Here is a 21594-nt window from a genome sequence, read left to right on the forward strand (position 1 = left end):
TCCTCAAGTTGGATCAAGAAGAAAAAAAGTAAACCGAACCCATATGGTGCCTCGAGTGCATTCATTGGCTCAGCAATAAATCGTTTAAACCAATGGGAACCACCCGTGCATGTTCGAATTTAAACTGAAAAATCTTTTTAAATGCGGTTTTATGAGTCGTGTTTTTGTCCTATCGAAATTGCAATCTCAGGACACTGTGTCCTATTGATTTTCAGTCTTCAGGACAATTGTCCTAAAGGCTGCTAGAAAAAATGTACATCACTGTAGTGGCTGGATGCACACGGTTGTACACTGCTAGAGTATTGTGTAAATCACTAAATGTTTTGTGGCAGTTCTGTTAGTTGTACATATATACGTGTGTACAAAATCAGTATACTTTGCGCTGCTGTCATCTTTTGTACTTTTCCCAGAGGGCATGTTTCGAGCTTGTTCCGCTCCTACAGTAATCAACTCAGACACACTCAGATGCCGTCAAAAGATAGAAATATCTGATCCTACACAATTGTATACAATTTAACTTGTGCACACATCCTCTCATGAGTTCCGTCTCTCTCTCTCTCTCTCTCTCTCTCTCTCTCTCTCTCTCTCTCTCTCTCTCTCTCTCTCTCTCACACACACACACACACACACACACACACACACACACACACACACACACACACACACACACACACACACACACATCTGTCCTGACATTGACATATATATATACACTCTGGAGAAAATAGGATGTACAGCTTAATAAAGTTAATTAGTCATTCACACACATTAATCAGTTTTGATAGCTCATCTCATAACTTAGTTTTAATCCTTGACATCTCATGGTGGTTTTTGATTTGCTACACTTATGTCAATTGCCCCTTGATATATCTACAGAGCTTCGATCATCATGCAGGAAAGCCAGTTTGACTTGTTTAAGATTTAAGCACAGATTTTGCAGTAGCAACTTTGTGCATATTTTCTGCTGTGGTGTCTTGGTTTATGACTAATTTATATGAGCTACACACTTATGCTGGTTCAAGTCTCTTGTAAGTCCTGTGCAGTGTACTACTGTAGCAGTTTTTTTTAATAATGAATTTACTGTTTGAAATACTGACGGGTACTTCCGATGAAACTGAAAGAACTGGGCCTTCGCCAGAATTGTCCCTCTACATTGCAGGCGTCCATTTAGACATATATATTTTGCTCAAGTTTATAGAAAAAGAGACTCCCTTTATTGGGAGTTGTCCTCCATCAGAAGGGAATATTTTGCAGGTACAACTGCAGTTCATTAAAGGTCCTTGTCTACATTTTTATTCCGAAATCGCCATTTGACCATTACAATGCAGAATCTGTTATCTGCAATTATCAACAATACACCCCCTTTCGATCAGGAAAGACAAAGCCAGTGTAGCCGTTTGAAAATTCATTGTAGTATTCCAGCGTAGTACTCATAGTAGGATATCCTTATTTGGAAAATGCCAAGCGCAAAACTCCTCTCAAATCCCGTGCATTTTGTGCGTTTAAAAAAAAGCGTGGACAGCTCCAGTGTCAAACTGTTGCTGCACTTGTTTGGGCGTGGTTGTAAGCATAGTGACATGAATTTGATTGGTCAGTATTTTTAGGCAAAGCACATGTTCTCAGCAAACAGAAAACAAAATATTGGAAGCGTGAGTCACGCTACCCAAAAATAAAATCTTTTTTTACATATATTTTTTTTCTATAACTTTTTTCCCCATGGTTCATTCATCATCTGACATAACTTTTTAGCGAAATCTAACCATAAGATTATTGAAAACAAGGCAAAATGTAGACGACCACCTTTAAGAGTCAGTGAAAATAAAAATGGGGTGGGGCAGATTAGAGAGATCCGGTCAGTTTCGTCTCATTTTCTTTCCTTTTTCTGTCTGACTCTAAGTCTTTATTTATTGCTGTCTTGCCATTCAATATTTTATAGAGTCAGAGTGATTTCATCGAGTCTTTCTGTGAGAAACTGACCGAGTCAACGCTTCATAAGTTCATTTACTGCCGAGTACCTTTTTCTCATTTATTATACGTTATTTGCGTGTTTGACCAAAATATGACATTTTACACAGATCGAGACAGTCATTGTTCTCCGAGACCGCGCCAGCGGTCGAGGTGAACAATGACTGTCGAGATCTGTGTAAAATGTCATATTTTGGTCAAACACGCAAATAACATTTATGTATCGATCGAATTCCTTTCAGGTACTTATGACTTTGTTGTTGTTTTGACGATTGAACGAGCACACACACACATGCATGCAATCCACATACATGTATGCAATCAAACACATAAGCTTCATATTTGGGCGTTTCAGGTTGACCGAAACTTCAAAGGAACTACAAAACACACGTCATGTACTCACTTTGTTGTTGTTTTGACATTGAACAGCACACACACAAGCAATCAAACACATGACGTTTTTTTTTTTGAGTTCCTTTGAAGTTTCGGTCAACCTGAAAAGCCAAATTATAAAGTTTTGTCGGCCTCTGATGTCACATGACTCAAAAAAGGGAAATCCAATCTCCAATCGATACATAAGCGAATGAATAGTTAACGTACTGTATAGCTTTGTTCTTGCAAGCTAAGCCTTTCTTTCCCCTATTGTATTATGCATATTGATCCCTTAATTACTGTCTCCTTTTCCCACCTTCCGTTACTGCTAATATAAACTGCTATTATGCTCTTCTGCGTCTGCATGAATAATTTTGGTATAACACGTATGTACACGTATGTCGCATAATTTTGTTCACTCCATGGCCAACCGCATGCTGTTATATATTGCGTACATGTATGTGTTTCAGCGAATGTGATAATCGTTTACCAGCTAGGCCTTCCAACACTTGCATGCGAGAAGATCTTTAAACATGCACAATGGTCGAAGTGAATACCAGATACATACGATAGCAGAGTTAAGAGTCACTATCAGACACACTGCTGTGTGCAGAATATGGACCATATATATTGTATCAAATGCATATATAAATTCTCAAATAAAAAGGTTTTTTTGTTTTTATTGTATTGCCCTAAACTTATGCATGTATAATTAAAAAAAAAAGAAGTTACTGACAGTACTTTCGATTAAAGATCCTGAGGGTCGCTATCCTTCTGCTGCTAACAAATCATGCCCCCGCGGCGTTGCAAGCCCCTGGAGCAAATTTTTGATTAGTGCTTTTGCGAACAAGAAACAATTGACAAGTGGCTCTATCCCATCTCCCCCCTTTCCCCCTCGCGATATAACCTTCGTGGTTGATAACGACGTTAAACACCAAATAAAGAAAGAATGCCCCCAGGAGGTCGTTAGTTAGTTGTTAGCCTGGTGCAGGTAAGCTTGATAATCAGATTTTCAATGATTGCCCTGCCCATCTCTCCGGTATTGATTTTTTGTCATTGTGGCCTGTTCTGGCAGACATCTGGCATTGGTGCTTTAAGAGTGTGCTGTGCTGGGGAGGAGCTAAGTTCGTCCTGAGAAGTTTCAAGCCATGGGATGGGGTGGGAGTCTGTCCTGGTGGAAGGAGAGGAGAAGGGGTGGAGGTCCTGCAGGGGATGGAATGAATGGGGGGATGGGTAGATCAGATTTGTAGGGTGAGTGTGAAAGACAGCGCAGCATCTTTGTAGAGCAAGTTCTGATTTTACACAGACCATGCCCTTGGATGCTTATAATCAGGCTATTATTGATAAATCCTAATTTTCAAAAAGGAATTTGAGGCACAAATTAAGCTGTGAGAATTTTGAGTTTGTTTTTTGTGTCTCCCTTTCTATGTGTTAAAACCAGACCCAGAATTGTAATTTGAAAGTTCCAAAGAGCATTGGACATTAAACTTACAGTGGAGTTACCTCTGGCAACACATGTTAAAAAGCCTCTGCAAGGTTGGAGGTAGAGCTCAGTTTCAAGAGGATGAAATCAAATCTGATCACAGCCTGTGTAGGGTGCTAGTCTACTATGTTGCAGTTTTCAGTTTCATGTTGATAAGTTACTCACTTACTGTCACATTTTATGCTGACATATGTGTGCCTGTGCATTATAATGTTCTGGATTTACCAGTGGATTCGAAATTTCCAAAACCTAACTTGTGAAAAAAAAATTGTTAAACATGATAATAGTGTTGATTCGTCGGCTTCTGTTTGGACCATTGTGGGGTAGGATTTGATTTCATGTTTTTTTTAGGTGATGTAAGCTTTATTTAGCACATCCATGTTCAAGTGTAACTAGAGATGCACTGAAACGTGAATGCGCCAGCACTTAAGCTCACACGGTTGAAATTCCTCCGAAAGCGGCGTATGGCTGCCCAAATGGCGGGGTAAAAACGGTCATACACGTAAAATTCCACTCGTGCAAAAACACGAGTGTACGTGGGAGTTTCAGCCCACGAACGCAGAAGAAGAAGAAGACACGGTTGCAATTGGTCCCGTACCCTCTCATCATAGCGGCCCCACATTGCGTTGTACTGCTAGAGCTAACGGTAACATTTTTTATTAAACAATGGACTGACCGCAATCTTTGGAGAAAAAAAACAGCACCAGTGCCAGAACTGTGTTGCAGTATTGATGTCTTTTTAATTTTTTTTAAAGACGAATAGAGTTTGTATTCTTTATCATCTCAAACAAAAAATTCATGTTGAAGTTTCAGGGATCATTGTATTTTAATTATGTATTACAAAATACAAGCTAATCTCTGTTTAGATCTACAGCTGCAGTATGTTTTAGAACTATTCCCATAACATTTTTTGTGTTGGTAACAGGAGGGGTCCCGCGGTTAGTCGACATGGCAGGCGTGGACCGCGACATCTTCACTAGCACCGATGAACCGGAACTGGAGTTTGACGATGATGGAACGGAACTCTCCTCGGCTAAAGAAGGTATGGTTCAAATCTATGTCACTTATAGTTATATGTTTTTTCTGTGGTATGGTTCAAAATGTTGTTTCGCAATATTTTATTGTAGTGTGGTTTTAAACTCTGTGTCAGTGTATTTTACTGTACATGTATTCTTCTTGGGCTCTCATGTCTGATCTGCACAGACATTAGCAAAATGAAATTATAAGCTCATAGGTGTTTGCAAGGGGGGTCTGTGTTAATTATGCTTTATTATTTTATTATTTTTTAAGAATTTTCCCTTCAAGGTCTGAGCTCATACAAATGTAGCTTGTAGGTCAAATCTGGCGTACCGTTTTGAAAGGCCATATTGGTATGTTTTTGTTACCCTAAGTTTCTGAAAGATGTACATAGGTGGTGATTTTTTAAATGTCGGATCAACATTCAGATGACTTTTTTTTTATTAAACCATTTCACTTAACAATTAACGCATATTATACTGTTCACTCATTTAAAAAACATCTCACATCTCAGTGTTGACACTGAAGTGTAACTCTCCATTTGGCATTTGTACGGTTCATGCAAAATGCAAGCCATCGTCTGTCTGAAGCTAATGACACCTAACTATGTATACAGTATTTGCTTCATCACATTTCCCGCCATCCAGAATATCTATATCACTTGTTTATTACTCTACGTCAGACTTTCTAATCCTACCCAACAACGTTTATATCATCCCATTGCCGCCGAGCAGATAATATCACTTGTTTACTACCCTGCGTTCCCTGTGGGTTTTAGTTGAGTTGTGGGACAACTCAGCAGACGATGTTGGGAGTGACGACACTACAGGTAACTATGCACAGGTGTTTTTGCCTGCTGCCTTCCATTTGTGCTGCGTCCGGCACCTGCTGGGTGCTGCGCAGCAGCTGCTTGTTGCATCTTTTGTCTCGTGGTTACGCAAGACTGGACGCTGGCAGACTCTGATGGAGTTCATAAATATTTCAAGCATGAAACGCAAGCCCGTATTTATAAACTAACAGTTAGTAGGAGAGGGGTCATTTGCATTTTGAGATGAGGAAGTTTGTGAATTGTTCAAGCATGAAATGAGTGTCCGTATCAACTAACAGGAAGTAAGGGAGTCAATTTGACATACTGACACCGGGAGATATTTGCTGGAAGTTCCTGGTTGAAACCTGTCATTTATATATATTCTTGTTTCACTAACAACTTTGGTAATATGGAATCTTTGGATTGGGTATTTTCTTTGACATTTTGTCAAAATTAATGAATAAAAGTGGGAAATGGTTAGACAAAGGTAAAATTAGCTCACCTCATTAGACAGTATAGATAGATTTACTACAATGTACTATAAACAGAGATATATAAGTGATAGATTTTATAGCAGCTGCGGATGTAATTTTGATTGTGCTACTGGTTCTAATTTGATTAACAAAACACCTTTATTCTGACAAACTAGACTTAAAAGTTAGTATGACTCTACCACTTGGTTCATGTTATTAATAATTGTTGTGAAGTTAAAGTAGAGGTGTAGAACATACATGTAATACTCATTTCACTGTGATCAAATCTTTTCGTCCCTGTTGGAAAACACGATCAATGAAGTAATTCATGAACAGTTAAGCATGTTGTGACATTTAGTATATATATATAGATACATATAAACATGAAAATGACAGAATAAAACAACAAGAGGGGTTAATTTATGATTTACAACACAAAACATTCAATGCACTACGGCCTAATGGTCTGAAACAAACAACAGACCTATAATGAGAATAAGAAAGTGAAAATTGTGATAATGAAAGATAATAGTTTAATTTTATAGTAGGGCTAAAACTAAGAGATTTAAATTCACCAAGTGACTCTAGTTTAAAATGAAACCTTTAACTCATCAGAATGAGTTTTTGGGTCCATTATACATGTCTTTTCAGCCATGTGATTCCAACTGAGTTTCAGGCTTACCATAAAAACAGGATAATTTTGGGCAAAAATAAAACCAATTCATAAAGCAAAACTCCAGCAGCACAATTGCATGCCAGTGTGTTTCTGCATGGAACAGACTCTCAGTGAAAATCCCAGTCGTAATGCTTATGTCCTTCGTGTAAATTTGTGTACGGAGCATGAAGCATGTTGACATGAGTGATTTTGGGGGGTCTTCTGGTATGTCTCTGCTTTTAAAGAATGATGATAAATGACCTGCGTTTTCTTTTGTGTACAAATTGGCTTCAACTGTTGTTGACACAGACGATGTCACATATCGCACACAGCATGCCTGCCGAACCACAATGGGAAGTTTAGAATTCATGTTTCTGCAAAGACGTACAACAGAGGCTGGGATATGGCTAAACAGTCCTTTAGAAATTACTGTTTGTATAATATGCTGGTTCTGTCAGCCAGCGGAAATCAAATAAGAAAGGCTTTTGAGGGCATTGTATTGTGTTTGAACAGCCTTCAGTTCAGATGACAGTATTGAACAGCAGCGTGAGTGAACTTGAATGTGAGAATTTAAGTTTGAAGACTTGCTGCTCATTTTTTTTGGAAAAGAGAAATCTGCATTAGAGATCAGGTGTATTATACAGGAATTGGGAGGATGGTTTTTGGTAGATATTTCCGCCTATTATAGCTAATTTGCATTAGCAAGCAGGGGAGGGGGGGACTCATCTGGGGGGAGAGGGGCATGGGGGGGGGGGGGGGGGGGGGATTTTATGGTGTCTGTTGTTGTTTTGCAAAGGAAAAGGGCATTTTACATATTCTTTTACACTGTGTTAGAAGTTGCGGTGACAAACTTTTTTTTCCCTTTACGGGAAATTTTTTGCAAAAAGTATTACCTGAAGAGCACAATCTCTCTGATCACATTTCCTGTTGATTTTCCTTATTGCTGTCCAAGATTTAATCTCCTGTAATATAATTCACTTTCAATGGAATGATTTCAAACTGACTCTTTTTAAAAATGTCAGGAGGCGTGGGGAAGGAGGTTCTCTCCTGTAATTGACTTCAAGCCAGTGATTGAAAAGTTTATAACACCTATCTTTGGACTTGAAGGGTAATTACATACATGTGCAGATTGGTCTAATTGTCTGTTTAAGTTCTGCATTTAGATTGAATGTGAAATAAAAATTGCCAGGTTAAAATGCAGCCGGTCTTTTGCATGTTCTAATTGGACACAATTGATTCATGTTTGGACTGTGATTCAAATTGCTTTTGTTCTGCCTGACACGAAGAAAAAGATTTCACCAGTACCAACCAAAAAAAAGTGTCAATTACAAAATCTGTTAAATAGATTTCAGTGCAAATGCTCCGTCTATTAATGTGGGGAAAACCTATAATTTTCAATATGAGTAAACATGAATCAGAACGTAAAGGACTGCAAACATGGAAGTTACAAATCAAAAAGAATAATGTTTACTTTAATGTAATGGAACCTTTTTTATTGACAGAACAAAAAATTCTTTGAAGTCGATGGACCAACAAATAATGATGAAAAAAGGAACAAAAAATTATAACTTAGCTCAGGAAGGCGCTGCTGCTTCTTCAATCTCAAGACGGCAAGAGTATTAAATCCCTTGCCTTCCTTGATATAGGAATTAGTAACTTTGTCAATATCAAACTTTAAAAAAATACTAGCAAAGTAAGCACAGCAAGTTTGACAATACTGCACACTCTCAAACCTTGTGGGTGAAAATGGAAACCAAACGTGCAAGTATACTGGTAGCACAGTGTATAAAACGGGCGTTTCCTGGATCTCCTATGAATTCTTTAGTGGGCAATAATGGGCTCTTTAGGATTAAAAATACTAGCAAAGTAAGCACAGCAAGTTTGACAATAGACCGGCACGGTTGGCCTAGTGGTAAGGCGTCCGCCCCGTGATCGGGAGGTCGTGGGTTCGAACCCCGGCCGGGTCATACCGAAGACTTTAAAATTGGCAATCAAGTGGCTGCTCCGCCTGGCGTCTGGCATTATGGGGTTAGTGCTAGGACTGGTTGGTCCGGTGTCAGAATAATGTGCTGCGACTTCTGTCTTGTGTGTGGCGCACGTTATATGTCAAAGCAGCACTGCCCTGATATGGCCCTTCGTGGTCGGCTGGGCGTTAATAAGCAAACAAACAAACAAAAAAGTTTGACAATACTGCACACTCTCAAACCTTGTGGGTGAAAATGGAAACCAAACGTGAAAGTATACTGGTAGCACAGTGTATAAAACGGGCGTTTCCTGGATCTCCTATGAATTCTTTAGTGGGCAATAATGGGCTCTTTAGGATTAATGAAGTTGCAATTACTCAAGCATTGTTGGCTGTCTGCATGGTCCGAATGATTTTTGTATGCATTTTTTGCTGATGGAATCTTTAAACAAAATCTTTTTCCATTTGAATGTTTGGAACATTAACACCTTCAATATGGTCACGAATTACGCGTGTCATTTGTTTTCTTAATGTGATGAACAGCATGCCTGTTGCGGAAACTATAACCCTTAGTTTGCAATTCAGGCTTGGATGACAGCAATTGAATGATCTATTTTTGCTTTTCAGTCGGGAATGCTGCCTGATTGGTTTATGTAAACTTGTTGTTTATGAATGACCTTTAGCAATTATCACCACATACATGTCCCAAATAGGTTTAGTTACCTGTGAGGATGTTACCCCCCCTTCCTCCCATGATCGGCCATTCACCCAATGCCAGCCAGTTTGTTCTGCTTTTTTGGAGTTAGTAAAAAGTGTGCAAGTTTAGATAAACAACAACAAAAACCACCCTTACATGTCGTGTCATTTTTTTGTTTTGACAATTTTTGATTGTTATACTCTCACCTACAACCCTGTTTATAATCATTCTGTCATTTGCTCCAATTGGTTTTGGTCTCAAATTGTGAAAGTTAATGTGCAAACCTGTAGAAAGATTGTCATATTTTGTTTCTGTCACTTTTGTTGTGTTTTACTTCCTTAAAGGCTGACATAGTCCTATTTAATTAGTTTAATTACTTCCAGGGCTGCTTTTCCCATCGTTGCGGGGATGTATAAATTAAGCTTCCTGCAAAGTTTTAGGTTTGAAGTCCTTACCAATTACGAGAAATAATTAATACTTTATTGCATTGTTTAGCAACAGTTCTCCAGGACTTGGGCTATTTTTAGACCGTTGACGTCACTTCGTGACGTTTTGTAAACCAAAGATGGCGTTTGAGACTGTTCTGTTTACATTCGACACTATCAACACCACTTTGCGATACTGAAATAATTTGTTCTGTGTTCGAAAGCTACAGCCAATCGTTATTATATCCCCTTATAGGTATACAGTTTTATAACATTATTGGCACATGTAAACAACATGAATTATTTAATGAACGCTACGAATATGGCAGCCTTTAACTTGCATCCCGGTCTGGTGGACAGTTTAGTTTAGCGACAGTGTTATAGTCAGCTCTTGCTATTTTGTCAGATTTTTTTTGATGTACAAAATATCTTTAAAGAAGAGTCGAAGCCTTCAAGGCTCACGTAAGAAATCGACAAACAGTAACACAAACTCAATCACTCCGTCACACATACACACACACAGTAAGCATAGGTGACACGGTGCAAGAGTGCGAGACACTAGATCTAGATCTGTCTGTCTGTAGCTTACTTACGGGGACACGACTGCCAGATGGTCAGATCGACACTGCGCTTTCGACAGTGCTTCCTCGCGCAGACACTGAAAACCTACTGTGCAGATTAACCTGCAGGAAATCTCCTTTGGTATCTTCTTTATCTATTTTTCTGGAGCTACGAAACCGACAATCTGAAATCATTAGTCGTCTTCTCCGAATCGGCGAACTGCAGCTCGGTAATAACTGTATCTATACCACAATCCTTTACGCGATCTGACCTAACCTTGACCCCTGACCTGGTCTACATACCACACACGACACAAACCAGTCACCTGTTTTTACCCCCCCAAACCCCCCACCACCCATTTTTTTTGGATACACACTTTAACTGCATACGTGCTGACAAAATGTTGATCATTGCTTCAATACTTTGAAGCTGTTCCTTGAATAATAACCAGGTAAAATTAGTATTTCGGTGTTCAGTCAAATGTTACAGTTTCTACCACAGACATACATACATACGCACGCACGCACGCACAGACAGACAAAAGTTAGCATCGCATAGGCTACACTTACATGAGCCAAAAACCAGACATTTCTTGTCATTGACTGTCACCAATTAGACCAACAGTATTTTTGTTACATTACATGTACCAGAAAAACTGTTGCATCTGAGACAAAAAATCAATACATCACTGCCAGTATAAATCAAATTAGACTCTAGCATTGGATTAATTTAGTACCCATCAGGAAACCAGAAATTCCTAATTTGAAAGATTGTTTGGTGACAGATGTCCTGAATTTTTACTAACACAAGAACAAATGTAAATACAGGGGATGGTATCTAACTTCAAGGCTATTTTTTTCTGATTTCAATATTAATCTCAGCTGAAAAGTTCATCCCTGAAGTAGCGAGTTTCCCTTGTGTCCTGCTTAATGTTATTCCTCCTTCACCCTCTCACACCCCAGCCCCCTAAGGCAAGATTGGTTAGATAGGGTCACATGCAGCAAGTTTCCTGAGTAGTATTTGCATTGATGATACCTGTTGCAAAACTAACTGCCCATTCATGTTGTTAATGGATTGTGTACTGTCTCTAAATTGAATGCTGAATGATGTCATATTGTATGCAATGCACAAAGCATGATTTGAATGTGATACACTGTACTAAGTGCTTCAAATTGTTCCTTGTCATACAGCCGAATTGGATGAACAGTTAGACCAAGGTAATTACACACAACATTTTTTTCATGTGCCTGTACACTCAGTTTCTTTGAGGTGATGGATCAGTGGTACAAACTTTTGGTGTGCTTTCCCTTAACCCTTTCATTTTCTTGGTAGTTTCCCGTACGAAATGAACATATATGAACATATAAGAGACATATAAGAAACCTATAAGTTTCTTATAAGAAACATATAAGTTTCATATATGACAAGTAAAAAGCTATGTATGTCAGTTGTAGGAATAGGTTTCTTATAAGTCTCTTATATGAAAAAGACCCCAATTCATATAAGAATCATATATGAATCATATATGAGAACCTGCACTTCCAGAAACCTATAGTTCTCTTATATGTTTCTTATATGAATCTTATATGACTCTTATATGAATCATCACTTAGTTTCTGTATAGGAGAATTCAGGACTTAGAAAAAATATTGGACAATGCTGAATTACTGGCAATACTGGCTTTCATATATGTTTCATATATGAACAGGAAGTGGATGGTTTGCCTTGAGCATTATCTCCCCCTGACTGAACGGCCATCTTTGTGACAGCAGCTCTGTGAGGATGTTTAGCAGAAAATCAGTGAAAGCTAGAGCAGGACTAAAATGCAAAGTTCTTACAGAAATAATTGGACTTGATGTATGCATATGTGAAGAGAATGTTTATGTCATGCTGATGTTTGTGGGTGGCTGCATGGCAGCCCAACCAACCCAACAGCTTGACACTGACAGGTTTGTGTTTTTATTCAAAATCCAGAATTTCCCTCCATTATTTGTTTTACTTTACAGTTCTGGTTCTGCATCAGGTGATCAAATCATGTTTACCAGCACTACTTTGGTTCAAGCAACAAGAAACTGTGACAGCTGTGCATATTCAAGAAAATTATTTGTGGCTGTAACTTGTTTGTTGTTTCTTGTTCATAATTTCAAGTTTCAAAGTATTGGATTTGAAGAGGACAATGCATGTCTTACTCCTCTTCTTGTGACCAGTGATTTAGAGATCTGTTTGTTTTTGCCCTCAAAATAAACACAACTTCAGTAAAGATATGTATATATATACTGAACCAAAAGGTATTTTGCAGTTGGATTCATTATAATTCAAAGTCAAGACAGTTAAATTGGGTTAAGCAGGTGTTATTTCCCTTGTAAACACAAATGTAGGTCAAGGTCGTGTGTCTAGTATGAGACATATAAATATCATATATGAGACATATAAGAATCCTATAAGGGAGATGTAGGTTTCATATAAGATTCTTATAAGTCTCATATATGAACATTTCATATAAGAGACCTATAGCTTTCTTATAAGAGAATATAAGATTCATATAAGAGACCTATATGAGCTCAGGTTATAGGTTCATATATGATTCATATAAGTTTCTTATAAGAATTTACCTCATTTGCATTTAAAATACCTATAAGCCACATATATGAAATTGTCATACAAGACTCTTATAAGAATCTTATATGAAATTGGGTCCAATTTCTTATAAGAACGTTTCGTACGGGTTGGATTTGGTGTTTAGGAAACATTAATAGCAGTTCCAATCTTGTTGTTTTATATATGTTGTGTAAATTGGATTAGGTAAACTTGTTTTTCAAGGTGGAATATGGTTTCCAACTACTGTTATCTCCCCCCCCCCCTCCCAAAGTGGTGTTATTAACATGCTAGTAGTTTCATAGAGGCATGGTATCTTGCTGGTACCATTTCTTGTGCATGCGGAGTCGGTTAGTAGTTGTTAGGCAAAGTGCTGGTTACTCTTAATTCTTGTGCATGGGTCGTATTGTGTGAACTTTCCTTTTAGATTTCACTGTAGACTTTTTGTTTGATTATGATTATTTGATTTGCAAATCTTAAATATGTAGCTCATTTTGCAATTTGTACAAAAGTATTCTGCTAGCTTCTCAATTGTTTTTCTTTGAAAATACACAAATATGGATTTATTGACACATTACTAATTCACTGGGTGTGCTTTCACAGTAATTACATTGTAAATATATATGTCAACTGCACATCTATATAACACTAATTATTAACTCACACAGACTTTTGATTTACACTCAGTTTAAACAAATTGTGAAGATTTCACACTTTAATAATAAATGTCTTACATAGAATCACCTTTACCTTTAACATTACAAAATATTCTCTGGGCCGTTTCTCTGGAAAGGCCTTAACACAGTGCAGTCACTATACGATTAAGAACAATGCACATTTAACAAAATATACAATATAAGAAAATATGTCTTTTTTTTTTTTACCTGGTAAGCATGCATTAACGTAACAGTATGAGAGAAAAAATTCTACAGTTTGCAGATCTGTAAGGTAAATTTAATATAATACAGTTTGCAGATATGTAAGGGAAAGATAATATAATACAGTTTGCAGCTCTGTAAGGTAAAGATAATATAATACAGTTTGCAGCTCTGTAAGGTAAAGATAATATAATACAGTTTGCAGCTCTGTAAGGTAAAGATAATATAATACAGTTTGCAGATCTGTAAGGTAAAGATGATATAATACAGTTTGCAGATCTGTACAGGGAAAGATAATATAATACACTTTGGCCACCCTGACTCGATCCTTCCAAGTCAGTCTCAAGATATTATTAATATCAGTGGTTCAACTAAAAGTATCAGGGTTGAAGTCTCAAACATTTGAAAAACAATAAAAACAAATGACTACATATGATCAGGTTAATAATCAAGTGATAACCAAAAATTGAAATATTGTGAACCGATTAAGAGTCTCCAGATTATTAATATTTTGATGGACAGTTGTCAGAATAAGTGACTTTACTTTCATGCTGAATTTTGCTTGTGCACGACTATACTAGTGACCTCACTGTCTTAGATCTAGTCAAGCTTTTACATGGGATAAGCAAGACTTAATCCCTCCACTTTTTCACATACCAATTATGAGCAGCCCGGGCGGTGTCTGTGCACAATGGTACTTTAAAATGTAAAAAAAATGTGTAAAAGGCAATGGTGCTTTTATATATTTATATTAAAAAAATATTCAACTCACCCACAACAAGCAGTCAGAATGTTGAGTTTTGGTAATTGTGAACAAGTGGAGAGATACACTTATCCTATTTAAAAAGCCTCATGGCCAGACCTGAGACTGTGAGGCAAGCTGTTTTCACAAGGCAGAGTAGGCCTCTAAGTGCATGCAAACCTAGTGCCTCTATATGTTGTGAATGCACAATGCAGTGTATATCATATTATACATATGTCAGTGATCTGCTCCACATTATTGTTTGGACTGATTGAATCATCAGGCATTTTGGGCATTTTACTCTGCAGCTTTTCCTCCTGTTACAAAGTTCGCTCATATATCTTTGTATGATTTAAAACCAATTTTTGACATGTAAATTTTTTTTGTGTTGCGTACACAGTAATTTACTGTTTGATTCAGTACCTGCGTATTGTTTTTGACAATTTTACAAAACAGTTAATTGTTCACTACCTTCACTATTTCTTGCACTTGCGGATGATAAGATTTTTTCAAAGGAATTTGGGTCTCACTAACAAGGTCCAAAGAAAAAGAAATAAGCTTTGTCATTTTAGGGAATATGGGAAAGAGATTTGACTCTTGAGCGACGTTTTTTTCCTTATGTTTTGTTAAAATTCAGAAACTTATTATTTACTCATTTCTAATTCTTGCTCAAAGTCACATAAAATGTTTTCTCTAATTTGAGTTCTTTTGTAATTTTGTTTCTTAAGTTTTTCTTCTTCAATTAGGATTAGACAATTTGCAGTGGTACGGTCAAACCTAAAGTCTATAACAACTACAATGTATAATCCAAGGGACTCAGACCAAACGTTGTCAAGAGAGCCCCCCGCGGGTTAGGGGGAAGAATTTACCCGATGCTCCCCAGCATGTCGTAAGAGGCGACTAACGGATTCTGTTTCTCCTTTTACCCTTGTTAAGTGTTTCTTGTATAGAATATAGTCAATGTTTGTACAGATTTTAGTCAAGCAGTATGTAAGAAATGTTAAGTCCTTTGTACTGGAAACTTGCATTCTCCCAGTAAGGTCATATATTGTACTACGTTGCAAGCCCCTGGAGCAATTTTTTGATTAGTGCTTTTGTGAACAAGAAACAATTAACAAGTGGCTCCATTTATCCCATCTCCCCCCTTTCCCCGTCGCGATATAACCTTGAATGGTTGAAAACGACGTTAAACACCAAATAAAGAAATAAAGTTGTCAAGAGAAAAGTGGTTGCTATCAAAAGTTGAGTTGCATAGAATAAAACTCAACAGGGATCCTTTGAGGTGGTCGTCATGGGCAGGTGGTTGTTATTGAGAAGTGGTGGTGGTGCCAAGGCATGTTCGACAGTACCCAATATTGACGAACTGTGTGATGATAATTATCTGAATCTGCTATGGTCTGTTGAGACAGTGATATCAAAATCGAGATTGCTAATTCTCTGGACATTTTGTATTTACTGTAAAGAAATTACAAAAGTTATAATTGTCTCAGTTTTGGCTGTTCCATATCCCTCCCTATTATTATTATTTCTTTTTGTTCACGCTTTTGTTGTACTTTTCAGTATTTCAAAATGTCTTTTCTTTCAAAAAGTCTTTAGTCACTTGCTCAACTAAATTCTGGGATAATTAAATTTTCATATATTTTTTTGGTTTTTAAATTTAGGTGTTTTTGTTTTTGAAGTGGGGAAGCAATAAAGAGGTCGTCGATATCAAAACTGATATCGACGGAAATGTCGTCGATATCACTTTTGCACTGAGCTCAGTTTTGCCCAACTGACCAATGGAAATCCACGTAACATATGAAATAGCAATATTGTATCTTAAATGAAAAGAGGGCACCAACACATCCCCAGAATTATGTCCGTTTTTTGTAGGTGTCCTCTTTTGGGAGAGTTTTATATTCGTTAAAATAATGGTGTAGTATAGACCTGAGAATGGGTTCCTTATTTTAAAGGTGTCTTTTTGTTGGAAAGGTCTGCATGATCAGATTAGTGTGCTACTTAGGTTTGGTGAGGTGGAAATTAGTTCTTAATTTGCAGTTAGCTAGTAATGATTTTTGGCTTCTTATATTTTTGTCTGTTGGATAACAGGTCTTTTTAAATTTTGATAATTAGTTTATTATTTAATTACTTCACACCATTGTGTGATTTTTCTGGGTTTTACTTTTGTACTTATTGGATGAGTCAGTACTTTTGTTTTACTTTTATTTTATTTTGTGATGACAAGGGCGCGGTGCATGCTCAGTTGCGTTACATGCTGCGTGTGAGTTTCCATTCTGTGTTCTCGATCCGTAATGCTTTACTCTTGAACTGGCTTATGTCTTTCCGAAAAGGCAATGAACCTGAAGATCTCGAGGACGTTCGCAACTACACAGCAAACCTTCCCACACTTCCATGGGAGTTTGGTAAGGCAGTGTGCACAAAAAACACGAATGGTGGCGGCGGCAACTACAGTGTTGCCGTGGTGTTGCCACACCTCTGACATGAGCGTAGTTGAATGCAACAGAGTGCCCTGACTATATATATATTATGTAGCATGAGTGCCTGACTGTAATGACACTATTAATTATCTTCAACCTGCATCATGACTCAGAGTTCTAAGTGACTGCATGGATCGGTCGGCTCTGCTAATGGGGTTGTCTGCAAAATGTATTAAATGAGCATCTGGTTCATAATACATTTATGTCAATGATTCTGATTTAATATAGACAGAGGTAAAGATAGCAAGAGGATTAAAGAAAAGAGAAGATCTCATGACAGTAGAATTAATTGCAAGAAAGAAATTTGTTCACGTAATTAGTAGATTTTCCTTCCATTTCTACGCGTCCTTCGTTAAAGCGTAAAGCACAAAAGAAATTTATGACCAGACTGCAGACAGCCCATGATAGCAGAGAGGTGTATTTCTGAATGCAGCACACTATTCCTGGAAGGCTTGGCATGTGTCAGTTTCTTTATCTTGATAGATATCAAATTCATGATGAGCAGTTTCATACTCCTACTGTTAACCATAAAGTGTCACTTGATTATGTGTATCCTACTAATTTCTGTCTTCTTTAAAAACTTTGTTGTTTGGAGATTTCCCAGAAGGGTTTTACTTCCTACTCACTGACTGTGAAAATATTGACCTACATGTATACATTGTACTACTATGTCAGTATGATTTGTTTTCTAGTGCATTATGCATCAATATAATATTGTCTTGGTAGTGACTCATGGTAATGTGATAGTTGTATTTCGTGAACACAATTTACATTACTGACAACATAACGTCAGTTAGCATGGAACTAAGGCCAAAAAAAAAAAATAGGTGTGGTTACGGTAACATAGCCAAACAAAATAGGGTAGGAAGGTAGGCAATCACTTTTTTTTTTTTTTTAAACTTTTTTTTTTTACTTTTTTTTTCTAATGTGTACAAATTAAACCTACTTGACAGGGAAATAAGTGTGCAACTCAGGCGATTTCGCTTTCATTGCGTTTTCTGCACTTGTTTTTTTTATTTTATTTTATTTTTTTGACAAATGTAATAAAAAGTTATAGGGTCGGCCCCTAAAAATAGGGTAGGTCGGGTTACCGTAACCACACCTATTTTTTTTTTAGGCCTAAACATGTGCATGTAAATGCAAATTTAATATCATATTCTTACTCCGAATCACATTAGCATTGAGTCACCTGAGATGCTTATCACTGAAAAACGCTTACCCGGCTAAAGAATTTAAAGGGAAGCAACCCCATCACCAAAACGAAAGTGAAAGTAGCTTTGGTAATGGGCCAGTACACCGGGAGTTACCTCCCATACGGGTGTATGCCACGTCACTTCCTCTAGGAACACGTGCCTATTACCATACGTCTTTTTCACCTCGGAGAGGACGGTTCACTTTTTGACGCTCTGTGGCTGACCTTGTGTGTTTGAGTGACACCCGCCGGCCACGTTACCCAGCTTGTCTGCTCGCCTTGCCTACAGTTTGGTGAGCTCGTTCCCGTTTGTTGTTGGTTGTTTGCGCTGTTTCGTTACTGTACGTTGTCCGTTTTTTACGGACTTGTGTGTCAGTGACTTGCGTGTTTCGCCATTTTGTTGTGTGAGTTAGTTAGCTAACTCGTGTGACTTTGCTAGTAGCTCTGCGTGCCCTCTTTCTCTTTGGGCAAGTGTAGCTTTAGTATTTTGTTGACGCGTAAGCGTGTGTGTTTACTGTGTTTTCAGTCGTTTTGACTTACGTTTCAGTAAATCTTTTTACTTTGCCACGTGTTGTTGACGTTTGTGTCAGTGTCTTGCGTGTCGCCATTTTGTTGTGTGAGTTAGTTTTCTAGCTCGTGTGACTTTGTTTGTAGCTCTCCGTGCCTCTGCTTGTGGGGCAAGTTTAGCTATAGTATTTTGTTAACGCATTAGTGCGTGTGTTTACTGAATTTTCCAGTCGTTTAGACTTATGTTTCAGTAAATTTTTTTTCGCGTTGCCACGTGTTGTTGTCAACATGTCTGATTCAGACAAGCGCCGTGGCAAGTCGGACCCCAAGGGGAAAATTAAGGCTAAGTCTTCCTCTTCCAAAGCAACGTTACTTGTTACAGACCAAGAGCGTAACACTTTGTTGGCTGTACCAATTTCGGCGCCTAGCGCTGTTACTACTTCTGCTTCTTTTGCGGCGCCTAGCGCTACTGTTACTTCTGCACCTGTCTCTACATCGGAGACTTCGTCTTCTTTGTTAGCACCTGGACAAGGTGCGTTGGTTTCCTCTCTGTTAAAGTCACTGGTTCCAGAAATCCGCAGCTTGGTGCAGGCAGAATTTCAGCGTTCCGTCGCCAGCAGTTCGGCGTTTCCGGCATCTGGCAGTGACGTCCGGGCATTGGCTTCCGTGTCTTTGTCCTCCACTTCCGGCTTGGAGCAGCGTCCTCCCTCTTCAGCGTCGGTTGGTAAGCAGAGCTGGTCCGATAGCCCTCGTGAGGCGCCTGGACGTTCTCCTTCGGGGGACAGCTCTTTCGCATCGGGTCACGACCGATACCTTGCTGATCTTTCATTTCCGGCGATAACCTACGAGGCCCCGGACTTGTTCGAACAGCGGCGGCAGTCGGTTTCGACTGCCGCATTTCCGGCACTTGCCGGAAGTGATGATCCGTCCGCTCCGGCACGCTACGGCGGTCGCGGCAGGATGGAGTATTCACTGACTTCCGGTCCTTCCGGATCGCGAAGTCAACCAGTGCAGTCTTCACTTCCGCATTTTGCGGTTCCGTTGACTACACTTCCGGTTTCGGCCGGAAACGCTTCTTCCTCTTCTGGTGGTTCCTTCCGGATACCAGATAGTGGATTACAGCGTGCGCCTTCCGGCTTTCAAGCGCCTAGGCTTGAGCAGGCATCACTCCACTCAGTCGGGGGAGTGACGTCAGCTCATCCAGCTCCGGTTTTTGCGGATGGTCGTCCTGCTTACCCTTTACCTTCACAGGGTTTTGGGCGGCAGGATGACGTTAGTGCTCAGGCTTTTCCGGTTTCCGGTTTGCCAGGGCATGCTTCTGCTTCCGGAACTGGTGACTTCGGTCATGGTTCCACGTGTGACTATTCTGATGCTCCATCAGTGGTCAGCGAGGAGTCGCGGGGCGTGTTTCCGTCGAAGCTCAAGTCTGTTCTTGACGTCGCGGCGGAAGTAACGTCTCGTTATTTTCCTGAAGGGGTGGTGGCTGCGGACTCTTCCGCATCATTCGTTCCTTCTGCCATGGCGGACTTCCGGCCGGCACAGGAGGATGTTTCTTCCTTCCGGTTCGCCGAGTCTCCGTCAGTGGCTTACCAACTTTCGCATTCACTGGTTCGTCCAGCACATGCGGGGAGTGGTATTCGGCCAGTGCCTGTTCCGTTACTGCTTCCTTTTGGTCCAGTTCCGGAATCAGCTCAGCAGTGGGTGGCTTCAGCTGCCCAAGCCTCTTCCTTCGTGCCTACGGCCAATAGGAAGCTTGGCATGCCCAATCAGAGCCAGAATTGGCTGGCGTCTTTTGCACTCCCTAGGGCTACCCTTCCGGTTTCCCGGGAATTGCTGCCTCTTCTGACTAAACCGATCAAGCGTGATTCGGTTTTGCCGGTTTCCGAGGCTTCCCTCCTCTCTGCTGAGGAGGTTGGACGTCGGCAGATCGAACTGTCCTCCATTGCGGAGACTCTCGTTCGGGCTCTGTCTCGGGCATTGACCGATTCGCTAGTTCCTTTCACTCTCAGTGAAGAACAGAATGCGGACGATGTCTCTGCGCTTTTGACCGCATTGGCCAAGGTCAATGAGGAACAATTGCGTCTTTCCTCCCTGCAGTACACCCAAGCGGTACTCTGCAGGAGGGATCTCTTCCTCTCGCAGTCCCAATTCACGGAGCTGGCTACTAGGGAGACCTTGAGAGTCTCCCCGGTCTCAGAGGAGTCTCTCTTCTGTCCGCTGGCACTGGATGCCAGACAGAAGGAGATTCAGTCAAACAAGGACAGTCAGTTCCTTGACTACACTCTGAAGGGGGTGAAACAGTCTCAGCCTTCTAAACAGAAGCAGGCTCAGACATCGTCTAACCCCAAGCCAGCTCAGAAGCGGCAGGCTTCGCCGGCCGCTCGTGGTGGGAAGAAGAGGACGGCATCGGGGAGGGGGCGTGGCGGCTCTGGAAGTAAGCCACACCCCCAATGAAGCGCTCCCGATCTCACCTCCCTCCCGCCCTCCACCTTGGTGATGGCGGGAGGCCCCTCCCGGGCACTTTCTCGTTGGATGTCGGTAGTAGACAGCCAATGGATTGTGGGAGTGGTGAGTTCGGGCTTCCGTCTACTCTGGCGGGAGGAAAAGGCGCCTCTTACCCGAGTGCCTCCGCGGTTCAAGCCCCCCTTCTCGCAGGAAGCACGTTCCGTCTTGCAGTCGGAAATTGCCTCCCTGGAGCAGAAGGGCGCGGTGGAGAGAGTTCGGGTCCACAGCTCCCTGGGATTTTACGGGCGTCTGGTCGCTGTTCCCAAAGCATCAGGAGGA

General features: G+C 39.9%; 1 protein-coding gene across 10 annotated transcripts in view; it reads left to right on the top strand.

The window, feature by feature from the left end:
- LOC138962774 (rho GTPase-activating protein 8-like) overlaps nt 1-21594 on the top strand; it is a 64836-nt gene that overhangs the window by 5883 nt on the left and 37359 nt on the right. For 2 of the 10 annotated variants that reach the window (XM_070334726.1, XM_070334723.1), the window contains exons 2-5: nt 4746-4862; nt 5616-5666; nt 11610-11636; nt 16965-17036. In XM_070334726.1, coding sequence (XP_070190827.1) covers nt 4769-4862; nt 5616-5666; nt 11610-11636; nt 16965-17036 — 244 coding nt within the window. In that variant the 5' untranslated portion in view covers nt 4746-4768. The remainder of the gene's footprint in view (nt 1-4745; nt 4863-5615; nt 5667-11609; nt 11637-16964; nt 17037-21594) is intronic. The other 8 variants (XM_070334729.1, XM_070334725.1, XM_070334732.1 and 5 more) reach the window with 6 other exon arrangements.

This window comes from Littorina saxatilis, linkage group LG3 (assembly GCF_037325665.1).
Source record: "Littorina saxatilis isolate snail1 linkage group LG3, US_GU_Lsax_2.0, whole genome shotgun sequence".
NCBI classification, from domain to species: Eukaryota; Metazoa; Mollusca; class Gastropoda; order Littorinimorpha; family Littorinidae; genus Littorina; species Littorina saxatilis.